The sequence below is a fragment of the Drosophila mauritiana genome, chromosome 3L, assembly GCF_004382145.1.
Source record: "Drosophila mauritiana strain mau12 chromosome 3L, ASM438214v1, whole genome shotgun sequence".
Taxonomy (NCBI): domain Eukaryota; kingdom Metazoa; phylum Arthropoda; class Insecta; order Diptera; family Drosophilidae; genus Drosophila; species Drosophila mauritiana.
The window spans coordinates 16,064,348-16,088,279 of NC_046669.1; the positions used below are offsets into that span (position 1 = coordinate 16,064,348).

The 23,932-nt window shown below is 42.2% G+C and overlaps 2 protein-coding genes across 2 annotated transcripts in view; one reads left to right on the top strand and one right to left on the bottom strand.

The window, feature by feature from the left end:
* LOC117140288 (elongation factor-like GTPase 1) overlaps positions 1-23,932 on the top strand; it is a 73,508-nt gene that overhangs the window by 45,404 nt on the left and 4,172 nt on the right. The window contains exons 4-5 of the mRNA XM_033303124.1: positions 17,537-17,721; positions 23,601-23,809. Of these exons, the coding sequence (XP_033159015.1) occupies positions 17,537-17,721; positions 23,601-23,789 (374 nt within the window). The 3' untranslated portion in view covers positions 23,790-23,809. The remainder of the gene's footprint in view (positions 1-17,536; positions 17,722-23,600; positions 23,810-23,932) is intronic.
* On the bottom strand, positions 2,692-15,709 carry LOC117140292 (protein giant-lens). Its single transcript, XM_033303129.1, has 4 exons — positions 14,723-15,709; positions 4,148-4,701; positions 3,879-4,050; positions 2,692-3,810 (listed from the first exon to the last, which is right to left on the bottom strand). Exons 1-4 carry the CDS (start codon positions 15,116-15,118, stop codon positions 3,598-3,600), a joined length of 1,335 nt encoding a protein of 444 aa, XP_033159020.1. The 5' UTR covers positions 15,119-15,709; the 3' UTR covers positions 2,692-3,597.

Sequence of the window (23,932 nt, forward strand, 5' to 3'; positions counted from 1 at the left end):
AATTTTTCGGACACGAAAGAAATTTAGTAGTGCACTGGGAAAATCTAGATAGCAATCTAGTTATTTTAAGTATTATATAGTTTAACATATTGCTTGCAGTTTCCTTGTTGGAAACTTATAAATGCACCATAGATTGAAAGCTGAATCAAGGGATAGAAACTATAGTACAATTTATATTTATTTACTTATGTTCTAAACCTAAATGAATTGTAATTCTCTTCTAGAAAAATATTCAGCCTTTCAAAATGTGCCTTATAATAATTAATTTTATCACATAACTTTACCCGACTTTTTAACGATATTTTTTCCCAGTGTCTAAATAAGTTTTTCTTTCCAGACATGCAACTTTGTTTTCGGCCTCTTGATATTTGTGGACAGTTCTTGGTATTATTTTTTTGTTTTGCGCCCAATTTGTTGTTGTTCATTTTAATGATGCGAAAGAAAGTTACGAGCAGTGAAAGAGAAGAAGCATTTTCTGGCATTTTCTAATGATGCATATAAATCTGGGATCCAATAGCTTAAAAACCCTGCAACCAATAACAAACTCCCTGCGTCACTCTTGCCATGCAAATTTAAGCCATCGCCTGTCCGGCCAATAATCAAAGCCAATCAATCAATATATGGCCAAAAATCCGAGCTCTGGGGCTTAGTACCCCAAAGATTTTAAAGGGGACGGGCGAGTTGAAGATACTCGGTCAACGATGATGATGGCTCATAAATATGGAAAATGCAGACACCTTAGCAGCTCTTTGCCTCCTTCGCTGCTGAAAGGTGAGTGGAAATAATTAGTTATCGACGCCACCTGTGCAACAGTAGCAAAGTCAGTCAACTCGACCCGCTGCGTTTTGATGGGTGATGAAACTTTCGCCAAAATAATCATTACTCAGGAATTTTGGTGATCGATGATTTGGGGGGAATCGCTACTTGAGGACTGTAGTGATTAACTTGGCTTAGTGTAGTATCTGTAAAGTATATTTACTTAATGTTATTTAAGGCTAAAGCATCGTATGATTTGGCTTATTTGAGAACATTCACTTGTAGATAGAACAGCTCGCTTACTTTCTATTGGCCATGTTTCAACTTTTACTGGGCCAAAAGCATCGGTTTCTGGGGACAAGAATCTCATGCTGAAGTGAAAATTGCCGACCTCAGATCGAGATTGAGGACAACGTGGCGAGGAATGGGCGACAATGAATTATTTCTGCGGCTAACTGTTAGCAATTTCGGTGTCTGTGCCGCCTGTTCGTGTTCAGATGGCTAAAAGTGAGTGAATTTCATAGCTGGCCTAATGAAAAAATGAACAGCGAGCTCCTTAAACTCTAATTAAAGTTTTTAAGTGTCTGTGAGTGAGTTTGTTCGTTGGGTCTTGTTAAGGGGCTAATGCTATAAACTGTCTACCAACTGTGCCCATTCTGTCCGTTTTCATGCGGCTATATGGGCCTGCAACTGTGGCGGCTTCTTACCAAAAACGACCCCCCTCGTTCAAAAAGATCTTTGGCTAATTAGTTGGCACAGTAAACGATTTCGAGGATCTTTCATGCTTAATATACAAATCCGCTTTATGCATTCGCCGTAATCTCATAGAGCTGATGGCATATTTCTCCCATGCTACGACTTCTTCCGGTAATGGTCATAAAAAAAGAAGTACTCATCTTTTTGTAAGCGTTTTTTATGGTTTGACTTGGCTTTTCGCACTTTATATTTTTACACCTTCCCCTTTTCGTTGGGCAAACATATTTGCCTTTTTTCTAAGCCAAACATAATTCTTGATAATTTTTTTGTGTTGCCTTGTTTTTATGGATGGTCGGTAATTGAATTTGTGGCCAAGACAACATCCGATGCTCCAGCTCTGCAGCATTTTGAGGTATTTATTTAATTATATGACGGGTCTTGACTTCTTCTTTTTCAGGCGCCGCCATTTCCATTTGCTTTCTAATCAACATTGGTCCAATGATTTGCATTTTCAGCTGCTTAAGCTTTGGCTTTGGCTTTTGGCTTCTACGGTTGCAATTGCCTTAGTTTTAATTGTTTTTGCTTGAGCAAAGTTTAGAGAGGGAGAGGGAGTGAGGGGAAACCGAAGCACTTCTGCGGTTGAATAACTTTGATGGATGCATAAGAAGGCATGCGGCATGTGGCAATTTGGTCAAGAATTAAGCCAGCAAATCCCGAGTTCTGTAATTGTCTGTTATTAGCATGAAATGTAATTTGATGGCGTTATAATTGGTTTCATTCGCTTTTCTGATTGACGTAATGCCGGAGAATTTTCCATTGCAGGGAAAGCATATCTGATTTTAGCCATCTTTAATGGAACTCTTTTTGAGAAAACTTAATTAGTGCACTTCAGTTAACTGCTGTTGCATAAATCTTTAGATGAACAACAATTGATTTTCTTGCGGCTTAAACATCGTTAATTTAAATGTTAATAATCAATATTTGGTTTGCAACTCCTAGTTATTCTAAAGTTATTTACGTTTGTTATTTTACATTACGTTTTATATCAAATTTGACATTTGGCCAAGTCTTAAGCCTAGAAGTAGGCAATGTTCTTGAGCACCACAAGCACGCCCAAAAGTATGTGCATAAAAAAACACACCAAATAAACATCCATTATTAAAGCCTTCTTAGAGGGTTGGTTAAAATTAAATACTTGCAAGTAACATTAATAATAAAGATCTTCACAGACATTTGTTCATAAATTAATGTTTATTTTTGCCTTTTTACAAAGTGTTTAAACCGAAACATCGCCAAATTTCGTTGCTCGTTTTAAGATAAACAAAATCTTGTTGCTTAAATCGATGTACATATGCATAATTTAGTGGGAAGAGGAGAAGTCATGGTGGTTACTATACGTTTAGTTAAAAGCCTTTGCGCAATTTCTAAATTAATTTCTAATTTCTTTGCTCAAATTCCGGTGAAGTGGCTTTGAAGGCGTCACAAAAATTGCACTAAAATAGCTGCCAGAGTTGCCACAGTTTCAAACTGCCTTCGCTATGAATTATTCAATAATGATACATCCTTATGTTAACTAAGTGCACCCCATCTGAACATTTGGCACATCCTGCTCTTTGACGTTTGCTGCGTTGCTCCACGTAATTTCCGTTTAAATTATAAACGAAACTGCTGTTTTCGTTAGACATATATTAAGATATATACAATTTATGCGGGTTAGATTAAGAGTATAGTTTGTTGCTATATTACATTGTGGAGGGCATGTATGCCCTCCTTCGTTGCAGGTTTTGCTCTTGTTTTCATAAATATTCATTACAAATTATTTGTATAACAAACTGCGCACATATCGATGCTTAAAACTAATTAAATATTTATATCATACGTTTTATGACCAAAATTTGGTAGCAAAAGAAACACGCTCTCTCTGGAAAACTTGGAAAATGATCTGTGTGGAAGTGCATTTTAAGTTCCTAGCTTGCATTTGTTCGTTTTTCCCTTCTCATTAGTTCATTAGTTGGTAACTTGGCGAGACTCAATTGGCTCAGTCGATATCTATATAGTAGCTTCTGCTCCTCCGCTCACTCTATCTTCCTTTACAAAGTGTATTCTATATATATTCTGTGTGGAATGATCCCCTGGGCGATGCACTCAATCGTTGGCCATGCAGTAACCGGAATATGTCTGTATGTTGTCCTCCAGGAAACTCTCGCCGGCTATCACGCCGGATTGCGTGTGATGACTGGGGCAGCGGTGTCCTTTGGGGCACTGGCACAACGAGTTAATGTTGACCTCGTCCAGGAATTCCTGGCGCTTTCGCACCGTGAACAATTTGCACGGTTGTTTTCGCTGACAACGAAGGCGCTGTATAAACGAAAAATGTACATATTATATCCATTATTTTTAAAAGAAATATTCCATTTAAAACCCACCGTCAGGGGAGAACAGGCGAAGAGATATCTGTAGCCCGGACTGCCATTGCCAATGGGCTCCCTCTTGGTCAGGTATGTCACCGAATTCCGGGGACACCGGCAGTGGACTATCTGCTCCGTCACATTCAACTCGGCTGCTGTTGTCAAAGTCCAAGTGTAGTCACGGAAATGTCTGGAAGAAAAGAAAAATATTTCAATTAGAAACCTGTACTTTAAACTTTGGTATCACATTCAAAATATATAATGTTAAGGATGTAAATTTAACTTACTTGCAAACTGGCAACTTATGCACCGGCTGGCACATTTTGTAGTGCCTAGTCTTATCGGCAATGGTGTGGCCATCTTCCACGCCCAAACTGCTGGGACAGCCGCCAATGAACGTGGTTGCTGGCTCTTTGGATCCCCGGTGCCCGGAGTGCCTCATGTGCGCCGATCCCCTGGGGAACTCATTATCCTGCACCTCCGCATAGGGCAGGGCGTCATTATAGTCCGGCGACTGGTCCAGATGATCCAAATCATCCTCGTAGACGGCGCCCAGCTTCTGCATTAACTTCTTCATATGCAGACTTTCGAATTTCTTATCCTGAAATTCACCCAACAGCATTCGCTTGTGCTGCATCATCTTCTCCCTTTCGTAGTAGTTCCTGTACTTCAGGGAATCCACCGATCGCGAGGAATGACTGTTATGATGGATGATTACGTTATTGGGCATGCGATTTGATTCGGGACAACGACATTGTCGCTCTATCCACGGGGTTTCGTATAGATCGATCTTGGAGCAAACTGCATTCGGTGCACAGATGGGCAAATCCTCCTCAGAGTCCTTTAAAAGAAAATTATGGAAATCGGTTAGAAATATGTAGTTTAATTGGAGGAAACCTTAGCTATAAAGCAAGAATATACAATAAGGAATATAAATTGCCTTAAAGCGTAGCTAAAACACTTGAAAAATCAATGAAATTTAATATGTTTAGGAGTTGATTTTAGACCCAAAAAGCCTTTTATTATCCTCTTGATGCTCCGCTTGATTATTTGCCAAATTACCATATGATAAACAAACCATAAAGGCAACTTGCAGAGACTGGAATGCTTAGAACCCTTCGATAATAGAGGATTGTGTCAACACAATGATGGCAACTTGATTAACATAACTGAGACGACTAAAGTCGCTCCAAACTGGAGGATATCGTTGGTGTCTTGTTTGCTTGTTTGTTTGTTTGTTTGTTTGCTCCCCAACAAATACATTTCATTAATTGAATTCCCCAATACTCGTACCGAGAGTGGGAGTCCCAAAAAGTTGGGCTCCGTTGTGGCGTTCGCCCAAGTTGGGATCGGGATCCAATAAAAACTTATGCATTGTGTTGTGTCCTGGTCGTAACATAAAAACCAACAACTAGCAACCGATGGGTGCTTTTCGAGGATGCCACTCCAGAGCCTGATTCGTTCTATCATTCGATTTTATTGTTAGTGATGCTTGACAGTAAGAACAGCGACAACAACAACAGGTTTCCAGTGAAATTATCGAAAGCAATCAATTTTTTAAGTGGAACTGTCGCGCACCTTGTGTTTTTTCTTCTTTTTATTCTTTGTTATCCCTTTTTGTCGAGGGTTTTCGCCTTTTGTTTGGTTTCAATTTCATTTCCCTCGCTCCACTATCTCTTTCCACTTTTTTCTTGATTTTTATTCAAATTATTTTTGGGTTTCTTCGGCTTGCACCTGCTGCTACCTGAGCTCTTTAGGGTCATTCCTTGAGGTCCTTCCTTTAGTTTTTTTTTTTCGGTAGAGCGCATACCGGAAGTCCGGAAGTGATTTAGTGCAACTGACGGAGGAAGTAAATAAGTGAGTGCACACGCACACTCGCACTCACACACTTAAACTGCAGCGTATTCAAAAGGGATTAGCCGTGGACGAAGCGGAAGTGAGTCCCCGGAACAGGTTGCCTGACCTTTTACCTTTTTGCTCAATTGAACCGTAGTTCTCTATGACAATTCCCTGCTGTTTCTCCGTCTCGCTCTGCTCCGGATGTCGTCTGCCTGCCTTCCTTATACACTTTATTAGTTGTATTTACTTCCTGATTTTTTTATAATGCTGCTTCCGGAACTTCCTTTTTTCTACACTCGCTCCCCTGTTTCCCACGCATTTTTGACCCAGTTTCAAACGCAGCACCTGCCGAAGTCCTTAACCCTTTCGACCGGCGACGAGTTTGTCCTGCACTCTGATTATTCATATTTCAAGCAGAAGCTTCTGGCATTGCTGAGATTCTTTTTCGATTCCGAGGGGGGGCAGAGCTATGAGGCCATTGTCAATCCACCCCTGACAGGATATGCCAGAAGTGGAGTTCCAAGGGGGATCCGTTGAGTAAGCAGCGTGAGAAATTCTTTGAAATTCGAGCATGTTTATTGAGATTTCTTTCCCCCCCATTCAGTGAATTTTTTCTCTCTGTTTTTTCGTTTTTTGTTTTTGTCTTCATGTGTTGTTGTGTCGGGAAATGGCACTTCAAAGACATCACCGTTATTCGTATAAAATTTTACATATTGATAAGCAAATCACAGGGCAGGGGCAGCATATCAAAGAAGACATGCTTCATCGGCATTCCAATGCCATCAGCTCATCTCTGAGCAGCTCACCATAGCTGCACGCAGAAAAAATGTGATGCTGTTTAGGTTTAAATGGGATTTTAAAGCACCTGGCATTGGTACTAATTTGAGTGGTCTTTATATCATTCCTGGCTTGAATTTTAGCTCATAAACTTAACTTATAATAATGTGACAAAGATGTACAAATCTAATCTATATTTATATAGATCTATATATTTTTCCTGGAATTTTATAAATTTTGAATTGCCTCTACAATTGCTACAAGTAACATGATGCTACTCTTTTTTTTTTGGTGCACGAGTAGAATCAACTTGTAAACAAGACGAAAGTTTCTGTGCTGGCGAAGAAGCTGGAAGAGTAGTAAAAGTTTTGCCAAGCCAACACAAAACACAAAAAGCGAGGGAAAAAGCAAACACAGGAAAGGCGGCGAGAAGAGGGAGAGAAGGCAACCGGATTTCCGGTTTAGCAGCTCCCCAAAGAAGGTGGTGTGGCGGGGAGTTTGGGGTCCAAGCTGCTGCCACACTTTATAATTTGCTCGGTATCCATCAGCAGCACGCGCGTACCGCTCCCCGAGCAGTCAAACAATTAGCCTCATGTGTCAAAGTGCAGTGCCAACGGAAGTTGAGAACGCGCCAAAGACAATGAAAGAGTTTTTCCTCTTTGCCCCCCCTGGCTGGCCCCATTTCCCAAACCAACAGCTTTTTTTTTTCCTCCAGCAGCTGGACGCATGCAACGTGATGCGGCAAGCATTGACAAACTTTTGTGACTTTTGATTTCAATGAAAGCCGCCTGCGAAAAAAGGGAACCCTTCTCCCATTCCATCTCTTTAATTGAATGAAATTAACCCCGCACACAACCTCCACCTCCAGAAGGGGGAGTGAAGGGGGGACTCCCCACAATGGAATTCTTGGAGCTACTTCTAGCGTCATTGCTGTCATGCCTCATGTGGCTGCCTGAATGCCGGGAATGCCATTCCACGCAGCGGAAGTGAGGTGTCTTCAGTTGCACGAGGCAGTGGTGCCAATTTGGAGGGACTTAAATCGTTTCAGGAACGATCTTTGTAGAAGGTTTATATTTATATTTATATATTGCCATAAATTGTGTTTTAAGAGCTCATAAATTTAATGGTACTTTAAAGGTAAAAGTGATTAGTATTTCTCGGGAAAACCAATGTACTAATGATAATGCCTCTTTTAATGCGATTGCTGAACTTAATCCATATTTGATTCACCTGTGAACAGAAATGGCTGCATTCACAGGAACACATTCACAACTATGACTTTGGCAAAGTATCGAGAGCACCTGCTCTCGGCATTGTATTGCGCATTTTCCCCCCATCTGGTGTGCTATCAATAACAGCCTAACTAAAGGACAATCAATGACATAAATTTCCACACAACAAACGGAAAATGTCTGGGCTCTGTTTTCCCGGCGGCAGCGGCAACAGTTGGTTGAGTTTTTCCCCCGCCGCCCCGTAATTCATTCGTGGGTTTTTTTGGTTCCCATGAGGGCGTTGACGCACACACGACGATCAACGTCCGGGCCGGAGATTTTCCGATTTTTCCGATTTTCCAACCGTTAGACGAGACGGATGGATGGCAGCAGCCTGCCGCCTGCCACAAGTGTGTTTCCATCAGGTAGTCTCCGCTATATCCTATCCCCTGGTACCCTCTGTTATCTTTTGTCTGTGCGTTAATGATTTTTCTATACATTTCCTTTTTCACATTGTTTTTTTTCTACTTCCCCCGCCCCCTACCCGTACTCCTACTCGATTTTGGGTTATTCTTCTCTCTCGGTTTTATTTTTTTTTTGGGCTAGGGAATTATGCAATCTGGCGTCGTCATGTGGCCGAAGTAAGCGGAAGTATGCCGGCTCAGCATCGGTTTCCATCCCAGTTTCTGGTCAAGATATATATATTGCCTAAGTCAGTGTGTTTACACGAAAATTCAATTAAAATTGCTAGAAACGGAAGTGGAAGATGGGGCCAAAGAAGCGGAAGTAACACGGAAGTTGTTAGGTCACTATCTGTCTTCCGATTCCAAGACTGCGTCCGAGTTCGAGTCCCAGAGAATTCCAGTGAAAACTCTCAGGCCAGCGCGAGCTCTTAGAGAGATTCATCCCAAGCCGGAAGTAGAAAAGATTTGTGTACTGCCGGCTCTTCAAAAAAAATGCGGTGAATTTATATATATAATAATACTTTGCTTTGCATAGGCAAGTCCAGGAATTGCCCGGGGCACGCAGACTGACCGTGCCACTTTTGCCTGCCTGTTTTTCTCTCGCTTTTTTTTCTGGACTGCCTTAACGGAAGCATGCCCCAACCGCAAACAAGCAGGGAAAAAACATTTTCATTCATAAAACAGCAGAAATTCCAAAAGGAAGCGGGCAAAAGCCAACAGACAACAGCAGAAAAATTATAAGAATGTTAAGCAAAGCGGTGATTAAAGAAGTGTAGATACTCTTACAGTTAATTGCAAACCATAAAATATTGGGAAATTCGTAGAAAACTGTATTCGCCAAATACTAACATTTCTAAAAATCAGAAATCAGTTTCACTGTAAAATTTATGAGATTATAGTAATTGGGAACAATATTTATGTGCCTTCCTGCCAAAGATCATTGCAAAATCGTACTACTCTTGTTGTTTGTCAAGGATTGTGCAGGGTATAGCTGGGAAACTGGTTTCTCTGCGCGGCAGCCAATTGCAGCTGAAGCAGCAACAAACAACATCAGCAACTTCCCCTTTTTGTTGCTGCTTGATTTTTGCGTAGCTTGTTGATCGTCACAATTAATGAACGTCTACGCACACGGACATCCATCCACTAACCACATCCACATCCTCATCCACATTCACATCCCCATGCCCAATACCCATACCCAATACCCAACTCCATATACCCAATACCCGACCACAATCAGTCTCAGCTGCTGATGTTGCTGCTTTTGCTGTTGCTGTTGCTGCCACAACGGAACGGAAAAAAGTAATTCATTCATTCATTCATTCAGCAACAACGTGGCATAGTTGTTTGTGGCTTTTTTTGCTGCGGCTTTCTGGCCATTGTAATTGTTGCCTTGGCCAAAAAGAAATAAGACAACCGCAAAATGTTGCCGACTATATGGCGGGCTATAAACATGTTGCTGCTGCTACTTCAGATGTTGCTGCTGCAACTTGGTTGCCGCTGTGCTGTTGGCTCCTTTTACGCGCTTGCCGCCAAATAAATAAATCTTGACTACAATGCCGATGGCTCGCTGATGTTGCTGCGGCGATTTTTATGAATGAATGAATGGCCAGCTAGCTAAATGAAAAGTTGCTCGGCTTTTAGTGTAAACTGGCTTTAGCTGTTCGCATTTCTGTACACATACATGCTTTTTTCGTGCAAAAAACGCGGGCAAAACGTCACCAAAACGCTTGAACTGTTTTTTTTTATTATTATTTTGCTCGTTTTGTCTGATAATTATGAGCAACTCGCAGTGCCACGCCCCATTGTTGCCTCCCACCCTGATGCTGGCCGCTGTGTAAATACACCCAATACCCATTCCATCCAATTTGTTGTTTACTCGCCGTCTGCGCGCGTTTTTATGAATGAAATCGAGCAACAAAGAAGGAGAGGAGCATTCGCCGCTGCTGGCCTTTGCTTATTTATAGTTAATTTATTTTTTTTTTTTTTGCCCCGCCATCGTTTTAGTTTTTTTTTCGCTCTGCTTCTTGTTTTGATATTATTGTAAACAAATTGCGCCTTTGGGCACGTAATTAGCACACTTACACGATCGGAAAAGCCGGCAGTTAGCCACCGGGGAACTGGGAAATGGGAACGTGTCCATCAATAACTGTAACAAGGTCTCTTTCTCTGTCTGTTTTCTTGGCCAACAAAAGCGGAAGTGTTCCAAGCCACATTTCCGCCTGGCCAGCGATAGAAAAGTGGCACAAAGCTAAAGCTTAGATACTCAAAACGAGAGATCTTATAAATCAACAATATCATGGGATTATACGTACATCAATGGATATCTGAACGAGATAGAAAGATTTGTTTTGGCCTTATAGCTGAAAGAGCTCATAAATTAGCCATATCACGAGATTATACGTATTGCTTTGGATATCTGGAGCAGATACAAAACATTGTGTTTTGACCTCATATGCCTGACAAATAAATAATTGCGATTTTAGTTAGTAATTTCATGGAAAGTCCAATGGCCTTCGCCTACTTGGCTTTTTCAGGTGATTTTGAAAATTCGAACAGAATGTAACAGAATATAATTTTGAAGCTAAATAGTAGAGTATCTTAAGCTTCGCCTGCGACTTGGATTTCTCGTTTTTTGTTAACTCATCTGAGAAAATATATTTATATATATATATATAGTATCTATAAAAGTTGACTTGGCGCGCGCGCCAGCAACAAAGTATATATGGTAGAAGAGGAAGAAGTCGAGGGAAAAAAGTGGGCAAACTAGTTTTTTGGTATCCCAGCATCCGTTGGCTCAGGTTGTTGTAGTTGTAGTTGGGGGGCATTTTTCTCAATGGAGCTCTCGGAGATCGTAGACTTGGGCATTTTTTAGGTGAATAATTGCGGTATGCTGTTGGTTGCTTGGTTGCCTGCTGCTTGTTTTTTATGCAAATATTTTTTATATACGCGCCTATCTGCGTCTGCGGCATCCAGACACACTTAACCGATATATATCCATTGTTGCTTTTGATTTTGATTTTGCTTTTGCTGTTGTCATCGCTGTCTACTCTCTTTCAATATTTGTTTGTCTTATTTATGATTATTATTATTTTTTTGCCTTCGAATCGCATTGAATAATTTCTATATTTAGCATAACAAAAATTCCATGGCAGAGAAAAAAGCATAGATTGAATTTGTGAAAACATGATATGCGAAATCGAGGGAAGCGCGATTCGATTCGTTATGGGATTAAAGTGTTAGGCTTGGATTGTTCCAATGAAATTCATTTTAGAAGGGGTTTCGATTGTTTCTTTTACATTAAACATGTTTATTAAAAAAAATACCTCACACAGAGTCTTCAAAGTCTAGTCATCAGGCAACTTAGACTTACAATATTTGAAGCATTACATTCATGAATTCTCACAACAGTCACAAATTTAGTCATCAGCCAATTAAGAAACATAGATAAGATCTATTATTTCTACAGAAGGAAACCGATACTGCAGCAGGTCAGTGATTGATCAATTAGAAGGTTTCGTGGAAGTTCCCCAACAATCGTTGAAATTTCATTAAATTAACGATAGTTCCCAGCGTAAAAATTCATTCACAAGAATATCTCATCACGAAAAAGAAAAACAGAAAAGTTCACCAGAAATCGGATGCTCAACGTCCATTGATGATTTCTGTGAATAAACTCATGAACATAAATTTACCAAAATCAGATCAACGATTCAAAAAACTTGTTTGAAGAAGGTTGAATTTAAAATTGTCATATCGTGTCAAACATATCGGATGTATCGATTAGCATAAAAATCCCATAAATAACCATTAGAGGTGTGGTCGAAATCAAAAATTTCTTAGATTTATATAACCATGAATTTTCATAAATATTTATTGCGTGTTTCGGCACTAAGCAAACGCACAATTGGCTGATTGTTTCTATGTTTGGATTGTAGCCTATAAAGCATTTTCACACCTGACTGCAGCAACCAGAACTTGGATTGGTCAAATAGCCAGAATGGCCGGAATATATGTATGCTTGGTTTGTTTAAACATTTCTCAGTCAATTGGAATTTGTGGCAGACTCTTTTGATATTCCATTTCCAATCCCCTTCCCCTTTGGATGTTTTCCCAACTCTTTGGCTTTTGGCCATGCCACGCGCACACACATCGACTTGTTTAGGCCAAATATGCGTGGCTGATCTGTTTGTATATGGCCAACAAATTGCCCGATCTCTGTTGATGTTGCTGTAGATGTTGTTGTTGGCTTTATCCATTCATACATTTGGACGGTCTGTCGCTTTGGCATTCATTCATTCATAGATTGACTTGCCCAGCCAAGCGCGAAGTTGAAGTCGCTGACGTAGCATTTGCTGGCTGCCCTGCTCATCCAGCGTTTACGTTTTCATTCATTCACACACACGTGTACAGTGAGAGAAAATATGAACGAATGCGGTCATTGGATAATATAGTATATGCAAATGTTATGTGTTCGATGGGATTATATTCCAAGGTACGGTGTTATGTTTATATATGTCTATTTATGACGCAAAGTAAGAGTGAATACACTAAAGAACTTTGCTCAGTGTAGCCACTCACACATGCACCACCGCATCGCGCCCCTGACTCCCCTCCATTTCACCCATTATACCACACCATGCCATACCGTACCACCGTCATTATGACCATCATCATCGACTTCTCGTAGTCGTCGTGGTCGTATTTCATTCATGAATTTTCTTTCATTCAGGTCTTCCCCGTCTACCCGTCTCCCTCCCCCTGCTGTTGCCGTCTCCTTCTATCCCCGTCTCAGTCGTGGCTGTTGAAAACGTTTTTAAATACCGGAACTGAATGTTTAGCGCTTTTAAGCATGGGAACTTTTTGTTTTCTTCTATAAACTTTCCTCTCCCTCGCTCCCAGCCTCCTTCCTCCCTCCGTCTCTTTCCGTCCCCTGTGCCTGTCTCTTTCCATCTGTCTATTTGCCTCTCTTTCCGGCTGCTCATTCACAGCCTTTTGTGGATCTATTCCGTTGTGTTCTATTCTCTCTAATAAGGCGTTTTTATTGCAAGTTTCCAAACAACAGGAATTCTCTGCTCAATTTTTTGTTTGTCTATTTTAGGTGTTGTGTTGTGATGCTGCTTTGTTATGCTTTTTTTTATATGTGTTCCAAAATTTATTGCATGCATTCGGATTTCAAAATTTATGAACCAAGTCGAACCATAACGCCTTGGCTTGAAAGAAGGTTAAATGGTATTATCTACTTGGGTGAGAAGTTTAAGGATACGCTTGACTTTTTATAAAGTTAAAAATTATATCATGATGTTCTGATGCTTATTGCTTATACTGATAGTAATTTCATTGGTAATTTCTTCCCGATTATTACATACTTTGTTAGTGATCCTTCGCAAGGGTATTTCTAAGTCGAACCTTTTAGCTGCCCTGCCCCTTTTGCTGACTGTCAATATTTTGCTGTCAATATTTTGCTTTTGATCACTATTGGTTGATACTTCACGCCTCGACCTCGTAGAAACATCAAGCAAGAATTCGATTTTCAGGGCGTGTTCTGTCGTATGACATTTGACATAATAGATATGCGATACATGATATATGACCGATCCAAGCCCCTCTCTTTCTCAATGGACACTTGATTTATGGCCAGATCGGGAGTGAGAACAATGGAACCGCGGTGACCTATGATCTAAATTCGCATTGTAGCGGATTTAAGGGGAAAGATAACGGCAAGAACTTTTTGGTGGACCGTGGCTTAGTCATGAATAGCCAGCATTGAACTCTTGACCCGACCGGCTAATTGGTTTTGGTATCGCTCATATCGTTCGGTTGTATGGCAATTGCGACTTTAATTGATCAAATGCGACAGATCAGTTGTTGTGTTGAGCTCTCCGGCTGCAAACAACTTTCATTTTTCATCTAGAGCGAGTGTGGCCGCTGCAATTAAATGTGCCATATGCGTGTGGTGATATATGGATAGTGGTTTTGTGGGTGTCAAGTGTAATGGCCATAGGGCGGCTGCTAAATATAGACAGAGTTTTCTGAACAAAAGCAAAAAAATATGTAAAAATAACGAACTAAAACTCGGACCCAGCCCAAAAAAGTTGCATTGCAAAACCTGCTGTGCAGAGAAAGAAATCGTAGGTAGTCTTGCGTTTGGCATTTAAGATATATCTATGCTATAATACATTTGACTGATAAATTGATTAAGATACAAATCCCAAGATAAGAGACTCATTTGAGAGTTCTTTGATAAATTAGTACGGCAGACCGTTAGCCGCTCTGCTTTTCCGCAATTTGACTAAAATTATCTAATCGATCAATATTGTTTGCTGTGTAGATGCTGCTGTTGCCGTTGATACCGCTGGCGTGGGCATTTTACAAATGGCAACCAGTTGAACAGGTGTCTGCTGACGTTGTTGCCTGCATTATGCAACCTGCCATTGCCAGTTGTTGGTTTCATTGGTTTCATTGGTACCTTGTGTTTTATTTTTGCTTATTTCTACTTAGCCCCCCGATCAATGCAAACATGCAATTAGCCAGGCTAATCAAATGAATTTAGTACTTGCTAGCTACTCACCCCCACTTGGTAGAGGATGCGCACATCCCGATCGCCGTGCTTGCCGCCGACGAGGCTGCGATGCTGCTGCTGTTTCTGCAACATTTGTCGCGCATGTCGCCGCGATTCGGCCAGATCCTTCTCCGCAGCCGCCGTGGAGGAAATGCTCACAACGGTCAGTTGCTCGGTGGCGGGCTTCACTGTACTGGTCGCCACTCCAGTGGCTGCCGCTGCTCCTGAAATATCTTTGGCATCGTAGACGACGGTGTACTGCAGACTCTTGTGCTTGTCCGCCGTGGATGTGGTCGGCGTAATCTCGAACACCTCGAGCGGCAGTCGCGTGCCGCCGACAGCAACGGCAACGGCGGTCAGCAGCAACAGCAGCATGCACGGCAGCAACATCAATGTCGTTGGCATGATTTATGACTCTGACTCTGGCTGGATCTCTGGATGTTCGGGAATCTGGATCTGGATCTGGATGTGGATCTTGGTATCTTTCCGAATCTCCGCTGAGAGAGTTGTGCGTGCGGGTTGTTTTCTTGCGGTTTGTAATTGACACTCAATGAATTTTGTAATTGAATTCGAATCAAATCCAATCGAATCGAATCGAATCGAATCGAGTCGAATCAGTGTTCTCGCTCTATCTCACTCGCTCGCCCAGAACCCATGGCTTACATGCACACACACACTGGCAGAAACGAACTCTACAAATCAGGTTTCAAATCGAACGATCGATTGATTTGTGGTGAATGTCACTCGAAATTATTGGATATTTCATTCACTGCAATCGGTCGGTGGTCGGTAGTTTCTGTTTGCTATTTAGTAACTTAACACCCGCGACGTCGCTGTCTCCGGTGGCCTTTCGTCTCGTCTCGATTCGTCTTTTCTTTCGCTCCTGGAACGTAGATCCAATGGTACCGATGCTATATTATAGCGTATCGTATCGCCTCGGTTACGCTGCCCTCGCTATGTGGTTGTTCGCTCGACCAACTCACTTTTCGAACTGATCAAACAGAAAATCCAAAAACGAACAGCGCGCGGCGAACGAGAGCCGTTGAAGCCGGCAGAGAGTTGCGCTGCTCGCGTCGCTGCCGGTATGTGCGTGTCTGTACACTGAGAGAAATCGCTCGATTAAACAGTGAAAATTATAGTAATATGACAAATAAACTTAATCTATTATTTTCAATTCAAGAAAATGCAATTTTTCATTATATTGATTGTTTGAGAAGTTTTAAGTTTACACACATTATCATTCTTAAAAATGTGTAAAAAAAATAAATAGTAGTTTTCACTCAAATAAATATGTACATTAAACAAAAAATATTTCTATTCCATAACAAACATATAAATCATGAGTATTACGAAATCTCTAAAGTTTTCATTCGAATAGAGAAGTACGTATGTTTGTAGTATGTTACGAAAAATGTAACGCACTGTTATCTTTTCATATTTTGGTCAACCGATTTTGTTCCCAGTGCACGTGCGGCAGCGTCCGAGCGTGAGAGAACACGAAAGAGAGTGGGCTGGATATGAATGAATGAACATGTTGTTGCTGCCTTTTTCCGCTGGTGGTTGCAGCATCCATTGCCGCTGCGCCTGTGTGCGTGCGCGCATATGTGAGATGCATCTGTGAATTAGTGCGGCTGTATTGGTGAGAGCGAGCGGATGGCAAGGTGTCTCTGGCTCGCGTGCTTGGCTTAAAGCAATAGCAAAAGCAACAACGAAATAAAATACAACAAAATAACAAAAAAAATTAAAAGGGGGCTTCGCAGCCAAGCGGCTCTTGCCGCTTCCGTTGCATCCTTTCGGCCGTTTTTGCTGCCGCCGTGTTGTTTTTGTCATCTTTACTACGGCACCGGAAACTAATTCCTGCCTCAGCCACAACGACTTGGACTTGGGCCGCCGCCTCCTCCTGGCCTTCATCGTTCAACCTTCTCCTTCTGCCGTGGTTTCATGTTTGGGCCTTTTTCTTGTAGCGCATGCCAAAAAAAGAACAACTTGAGAAGAATCCAGAGAAGAGTTAAACAGGAAAGGATGATCGTGTTTTAAGTCGAAGCTTTAAGTACCCTTCGAAATAAAGCTTTAGTGGCTAAGGTCTATAATATCGGCTAATAAACATCGAATAACCTTGGTAATTACAGATCATAAAGTTTAAACGGATTTCGGTCTACCAGTAATCTTTTATAGTAATACATGCTTGAGAGATTAATGTTTTAAAATTTAATGTTTATTTAACACCAAGTTTTATACTATATTTATAATGTAAAACCATTGTTTCCTAACAATGTTAATGAAAAGATTTCGTATTTTTGGCGTACCTTTGATAACTTGGTTGTCAACTTGTGGGTTTTCAAAAATGTCTGGTTCATTATACTCCTTTTTTTGTTTGGGTTATTCCTTTGGAGCCTTTCCATGTTCTTCCAAAAAATGAGAATGCCTCAAGACAGTGTATATGGAGAGTACGAGAGAGACCTGGAAACGATCTTCATCTCCATCTTCAGCTTGGAAGTTCAAGCGAAAAACGCGCGAGGTTCGGCAGAAAGCCCGCCAATTTTATGGGCCAAACCCGATAAGATTTCATTTGTTTACGAGTTACCTTGAGACGCGCCAGAAACAACAACAATAACCAAAACAACAACAACACAAGAAAGAGTTGGCGATATAGGAGCATTAAGCAGAACCGACAACTCCAACTGAAAGGCGGCCATTGTTAGTTGGAGGTGGTTTCCCTTTTCCCTTTTCCCTGTTCCATTTAACCTTTTCCAATTCGATTTCTAGCTAACGACCCAACCAACAGCTGATCAAAGAACGTATCTCTTTCGCTATCATTCGCAGGTAAAATGTACGCAGTAATTGGCCGGCGGCACGGCAAAATCCTCTCCGGCGATTTGACCCAGGGCAGCGGCAACTTCGCGGTCACCTGTCTGCTGCCGGTGATCGAGTCGTTCAACTTCGCCCAGGAGATGCGAAAGCAGACATCTGGCCTGGCCTGTCCCCAGCTCATGTTTAGCCACTGGGAGGTGAGTACCTACTGTACAGTAGAGCCTGGATTCGATTCGCTCTCGATTATTCACTTTAGTTTGGGTCTTTTTTGTGATGTATACTTATAGAGGCAGTACTTCAAATGGTATTTAGATGATTGTACCTAAATCGAGCAACATGACTCCATCTGCTAATGAGTAATTTGAAAAATTACACTTTGATGCGTAACTCAGATAGCTTATGGACCTCGTTACATTTGCTAAGCACAGTTAGTCAGTGGGAAAACATTTAAATATTTACATGCAGTCATCAGATATCATAAAAAGGAGTCAACAGTTATAAAGATTTAAGGATATATAGCAACGTTAGATCTTAGAGAGTAGTTTCTGTTATGGAATCCTGACTGTATCAGGCAGCTGTTGCTGCTCTGAGCCACTGATGGGGCACAAGTGCAGCGATTGTGTTCGACCATATGCCATGTGCGTGCCCACCCCGAACTCCACCTATTCCTGACCCCCATCCCAACATCGCGACCCGGCTTCCTTTCCCCGAAACTCTCGCTGCCTGTCTGTGGTCAATAAAAATCTCAGCTTACGCTGCTCTAAGCCTTCTGTTACCTTCTGCTGAAGTCTTATAAGCTAAACCACAGTCAGCAGCAGTAGCGACATGGCAACAGCAGCAACAGCAGCAGCAGCAGCAACAGCAGCAACATGGCAACAGCAACAGTTGGACTGAAAGATATATGGTCCATTTGAAGCTGCAGCTGTGTGCCATTCGAGGTAACCCAAAGCCCCAAACCCAAACCCCTCTCTCCTCCAGTCCCTTCCTTTCTCCATCGCATTCTGACCTTGTCGTGGGCCACAATTAACACTCAACTTGATGGTTATTCCCTTCTGTCTTGCGCTTTTGCCAAGATCAGCGGATGGGCCAAGCTTAGTCAAAAAACGTATTCAAGTTGTTCAGCCCACAGGAGTTTCGAATAAGTTTTGAAGTCACACAGAACTCCCATATTTATTAACTTTTCATCGAACCTAGTTATTTTGTAGCATTGAAATATTCTTAAGCAATATCTATGAACTCGTAACTTTGTTTAATATTAATAATGCAACATGTTTTGCCGCCTGAACCGCACATATTTTCAAAGTGCGTGCACTCTGTATTGGTATTGGTGCTTCTATCAGTGTGTTTGTGCTGGTGTTGGTCACATCGGCCAACCAATCGATAACAACAAGTTTTTGTATAATGACTTCCGGCGATTTTCTATTTCTCAGCTCAAGTTTTCAAGTTTTGCCGGCGACGGAGATGTTGTTTGCCGTTGCTTCGTATAATTTCTTACGCATTTCCAAAGCCAGACAGCAGGAAAAGTGGAAAAGGGGCGTGGAAATGGGAGTGAAGTTGGATTGCACAAAAAAATGCATACTGATTTTTTCAATACTTCTATAATTACAAACTTTTTTGAATTGAAACTATGTATATTGCATACTGCACTTTTTTCAAAACAAACATCGTTTTGCAACTCTAAACTGTGTTGAAGTGAAAAAGTATCTGAGAGATATTTTATTCGATGGCATTATTCTGGGCGAAGTGAAAACAATTAGGCTTACCTTTCGTCCGAGCAATTAAAACGGTCGCTTTCAGCACTTTGTCCACGCCCACAACTCTTGGCCAGTGGCCCACCCCGCCCCCTGCACCCAACCCCTTCCTTTTTTAAAGTATTTTTTTTTTTTGTTGTTAACCCTACCTGCCAGGTGAGTGGGCCGGGCTCTATGCCGTGGGCGCAGTTGTCACGTGCCCATAATAACAACGAAGGCGTCAACTTCACTGGAGTGGCCAACTTCTGGTTGGGGCCAAATGGGGAAAAAAGGGTCCAGGAGTGGGCGGGGGCGAGTCGTCGTGTTCCCAAAACAGCCATTTCCATTTCTTGCCGCATCATGGCCCACAATAAGTTCGTTAAGCATGTGCATCGCCGGATCAGCAGATCTGCAGCCGCAAGAAATCATCTCTCGAGATGACCTTTTAACGTGGAATCCGGAATCTGGAAGCTGCAGGCTGCGAGCCACCTGAAACAGAAACCGAGGCAACGAAAACTAATTTTCAGTTTTCATATATCATAATTTTTTTTTCTGTTATTGCCGTTGGTCTTTCACTTCACGTAGCAGCATTAAGACAGCAGTCAGCAGCTCAAGATTCAAGCCAACAGTGCGTTTCATTTGAATGTTTTTGGTAAGCAGAGCTTAATAAAAATATGTTTTGCTTAGAAGCTAAAATATTTTCTTTTAATATTCGCAACAAAATCCAAAAATTATTTTTACTTTGTGGTTTATGTTTACTAATGGCACTACATTTAAAAATATTTCTAATTAAAATATCTTAAAATTATAACAGTTTCTGAACTGCGATTTCTTACGTTGATATTGGTTTCATTTTGATATAATTTTAAAAGGGCAGTTCATAAAAAATTCTATTTAAATTTCCTCATTTGTCAAAGTAGTTTCAACCATCCTATTCTCCGTGGCCTTACAGCAATGTGTCGCACTGTTTAAGCGAGAAATATCTCCTCGTCGGGTGGCTACTGTCTTGCGCGCTTTTGTTATTATTTAATTTCGTGCTTCCTTTTGTTTTGCCCCAACTCCTCCCGCTGGCTGCATCACTTCTCATCTCTTCTGGCCACTTGATGAACCCAAAGATTGTTATTATGATTACGCTTGTGTGTGTGTGTGTGCCGGAGACGGTAGAAATGAGCCGGGGCAGGAAGAGGGTCAAGACCTGCAGCCTACCGAAATAAGAAAAAAAAAGAAGGAAAAAAATAATAAAATAACATAACAACTTTGGCTACTGGTCTTACTTTCAGGCCGCTCTGCATCGGGTTTTCCTCTGCCACGGCGTGTTGCATATGATTTGGTTCTGGTTGTTGCTTTTATTGTTGCTGTTGCTGTTGTTGTTCCTGCTGGTTGTCGCGCTTTGCATGCAAGGCCTCAGTTGTGGAGCTCTGAAACTACTTCAAAAGCATAACAGCCACGGCCACAACAAACTGTGAGCAAAGAACCAAGACAAATAACAAATAATCTGATAACTCGTTTTGTATACCTGCCACAGTCTGCCCCCCTCCCCCCGCCAAAGGGAAAGTCTGCAGTGGAGACAGTGTGGATGGTGGTGGGGGAGAAGAGGCAGGGGGCGGGGCAGGGCCAGGGGCGGTAAGGTTGGGGCTGGAGTTGGGGGCGGGGGTCGTAGGGAGTTCGCCCGGAGGCGGGGGAGAGCATGGCAGTGCCCTAAAGTCTGCCTGGTGCGAATAAACATACACATACAAATACACTGGCCAACAAAATGTAAGAAACATTAATTCTTGATTAATTATGGCTTTAATAAAGAAAATAATAATATAATAATAACTAATAATTTATATTCGAATTAAAAGGTGTCAGTTAAAAAATTATAAACCGAAATTAAATAATTAAAAATCGTACAAAAACTGACCATAAAATTGCTTTATGAAATCATGTTCGTTACTTTTTCTTAGTGTAGGGATATATCCATGCCAGGGCAAGTGTTTATCCAAGTGGCCAAAGGATTGTTGTTGCTCTCGTTGTTTTTTTGTTGTTGTTCTTCTAAAGTGGAACGTGGTTTGCATTGTCCGCTCGCTGGCTGTCAAAATGACGCTCATCGAAGTCCGCCGTCGGTTGTCCGTTGTCCATTGTCCATTCGCTGGAGACTTTTACCAAAGCGGGTACCCCAAGTCTTTCGAATCAACTCGACTCGAATCGAGTTATATTCTGTGGGCCCGGTCTCTTTCACAGTCTTTCAGCCAGTTTCTGGCGCGCGATAATAATCTCAACTTCGTCTTGGTCGCGGACGGACAAATGGACAAGCGGACAAATGGACAAGCGGACCGATGGACGGCAGCGTATTTCGGTAGCTGCCGCGTAAATTACCTGCATACAAACCGCGCGCGGTCGGACAGGTAAACACATTCACTCATACACTCATAAGCACACCACTCATAAGAACACGTGTGTGCAAAGAGAGCTGGAGATACGGAGAGATATACGTTACCTTACCATATAATATGGTACCACACCAAGTGTGTGTGTGTGTGTGTGTGTGTTGATGTCACGTCGTTTGGTTTTGGCTTTGGTTTTTTTTGATTTTTGGATTTTTGTTTTGGTTTTCGCGGTTGCTGCAATATTTTTCTTAATATTTCAACCTCTAGATGGGAGAGAATGCTCGGTATGGAGTTGAAGATCAGGAGTGGGTGATTAGGGGGGATTCGCTGCAATCTGCAGCGGGGTGTTGCATTAGTGGGAATAACAACCTTTCCCGAAAAGTAAAATTGAAAAATTACGGATTTCCCCATATACCATTAATGAATAAAGGATATTTTCAGTACAACATCCAACTAAGTTATTGGTAGAAGCCATATTTAAATAAGATACGTAATAATTCAATTCCCCTTTCTAATGTTAGTTAATTATTAAAAATAATAAATGCGAATCCTTTATAAGTCTTCCTGATTTTGAGCAGTGCACTCATCTGCCTGCTGCTGGCTGGCTGGCTGGCTGCTCATTTGTCTGGCCCGGCTCAGACGCAAGTTCTGCGCACTTCTGGAGCACTTCAGCTGCCACAGGGTCTCCTCCGAATGCTGCCCGAGATTTGGAGTGGGAATGTTGGGAATGGCAATGGGAATGGGAATGAGGATGAGGATGGGCTTGAGCTTGGGCATGGGTAGGGATGGTGATGGTGATGGGGAGCGATGGCAAGATTGGAGGCTGCTGCGCATGCGCAGAGCCATTTGCAAAGGATGGCAGGCAGTCTCGCTTTTGCGTTGCTGTTTTGTTGTGACAGGGATTGCAAACTGCGAACTGGGATTGCCTTACCTTGTCGAGGACTACCGCTTGGCTCCCTATAGTGCCCCCATTGTTCCCTGCGCTGCGATCCCTTGCCCACTTGGCGTTGTTGGCTGTTGTTAAACAAGCGAAACTTTGTGCCCGATAATGATCTACACGGGATTGCGAAGATGTTCGAGGGCCCGCAGTTTAGCGTAGTGCGAACAGATGGCCCAGAACACGCACTGTGAGAAAATCATTAGCAAATTGGCTATAAAGATATATGAGTATCTGCACTAATAAACCCATAAATATAGCTACTTATTTGCTTTTTTTATGACCAGTGTGTTTTTTACTTGCTCTATATTCTATATATTTTCTTGCTGTGGAATGAAAAAAGTCTCTTTCTGACAAAAGACCATCCTCGAGCCGCCTCAGCATCTTAATCAGTTCTCGAGCAAGCTCAGTCATTGATGAGGGAATTCATAAAGTGTAGAACCGAAATTCTGGAGTGGGAGAGTGCTGAGTTTTTCCAGCGAACCGCTCGACACCCGCCCGCTGGGTCTCGAGTCCTTGCTGGAAGGAGGAAGGAAAACAAAACAATGCAGATCTCACACCAGAGATTCTCAAGTGGTTCGCCTCGCAGGAGGCAATCATCAATCAAGCGCAGGGAACGCTCTTCACGCCATTGAGGAAATGCCCCGTTCTCCGGTACGCCGGTTCTTCTGCGTATCCTGGCGAGCCTGCCTTATCACGTAACGTGCAATGCGTGTCCCTGCGTCCTTTGAAAGTCATTAAGCGTCGAGTCCTTTGTCGCAGCCTCTCGAGTCCAAACAATGAAGATGTGAAAATGCACGCTTTCCCTGCTGCTGGGACAAAGAGCCCTGCTCAAAGACCCAAAAGACATAGATTGAAGAAATAAACCCCGACCCAGCCCATATACTACTCGTAGCCATAAACCAAACCAAACCAAACCCAACCCAAATCCAATCCAGTGCGAGGCGCAGGCGCATAGACACAGCGACGCCTCGTTCCTTTTGTCCCGTCTCAAGTGCCTAAATGATTTCCCGGAATTTACACCCTGCGTCTGCTTACAGGTGATTGATATCGATCCCTTCTGGCTGCCGACAACCGAGGAGGAGCTGATGCACTTCGGCGAGAAGGCGGACTCCGCCAACCGAGCCAAGGTCTACATGGACAGTGTCCGGCGAAGGAAGGGCCTCTTCGTGGACGAGCAGGTGGTGGAGCATGCGGAGAAGCAGCGCACCCTCTCCAAGAACAAGTGATTTGCCAGTTGACCGCTCGGGTAAGTTGTATATTCAAAACAATTTCTATTTACGGATATCTTACCCAAAATGCTACTTCCCTCTTCCATTCCAACCAAAACCCATTGAAATAAAATCAGCCCAATTGTTCCAACATATCTCGA

Excerpts from the sequence above, each read along its gene's own strand:
- LOC117140292 (XM_033303129.1), bottom strand. The coding sequence starts at position 15,118 with ATGCCAACGACATTGATGTTGCTGCCGTGCATGCTGCTGTTGCTGCTG. Across the intron at positions 4,051-4,147 it reads CATAAGTTGCCAGTTTGCAA|ACATTTCCGTGACTACACTT; the intron begins GTAAGTTAAATT and ends CTTTTCTTCCAG. Across the intron at positions 3,811-3,878 it reads TCGCCTGTTCTCCCCTGACG|CGCCTTCGTTGTCAGCGAAA; the intron begins GTGGGTTTTAAA and ends TCGTTTATACAG.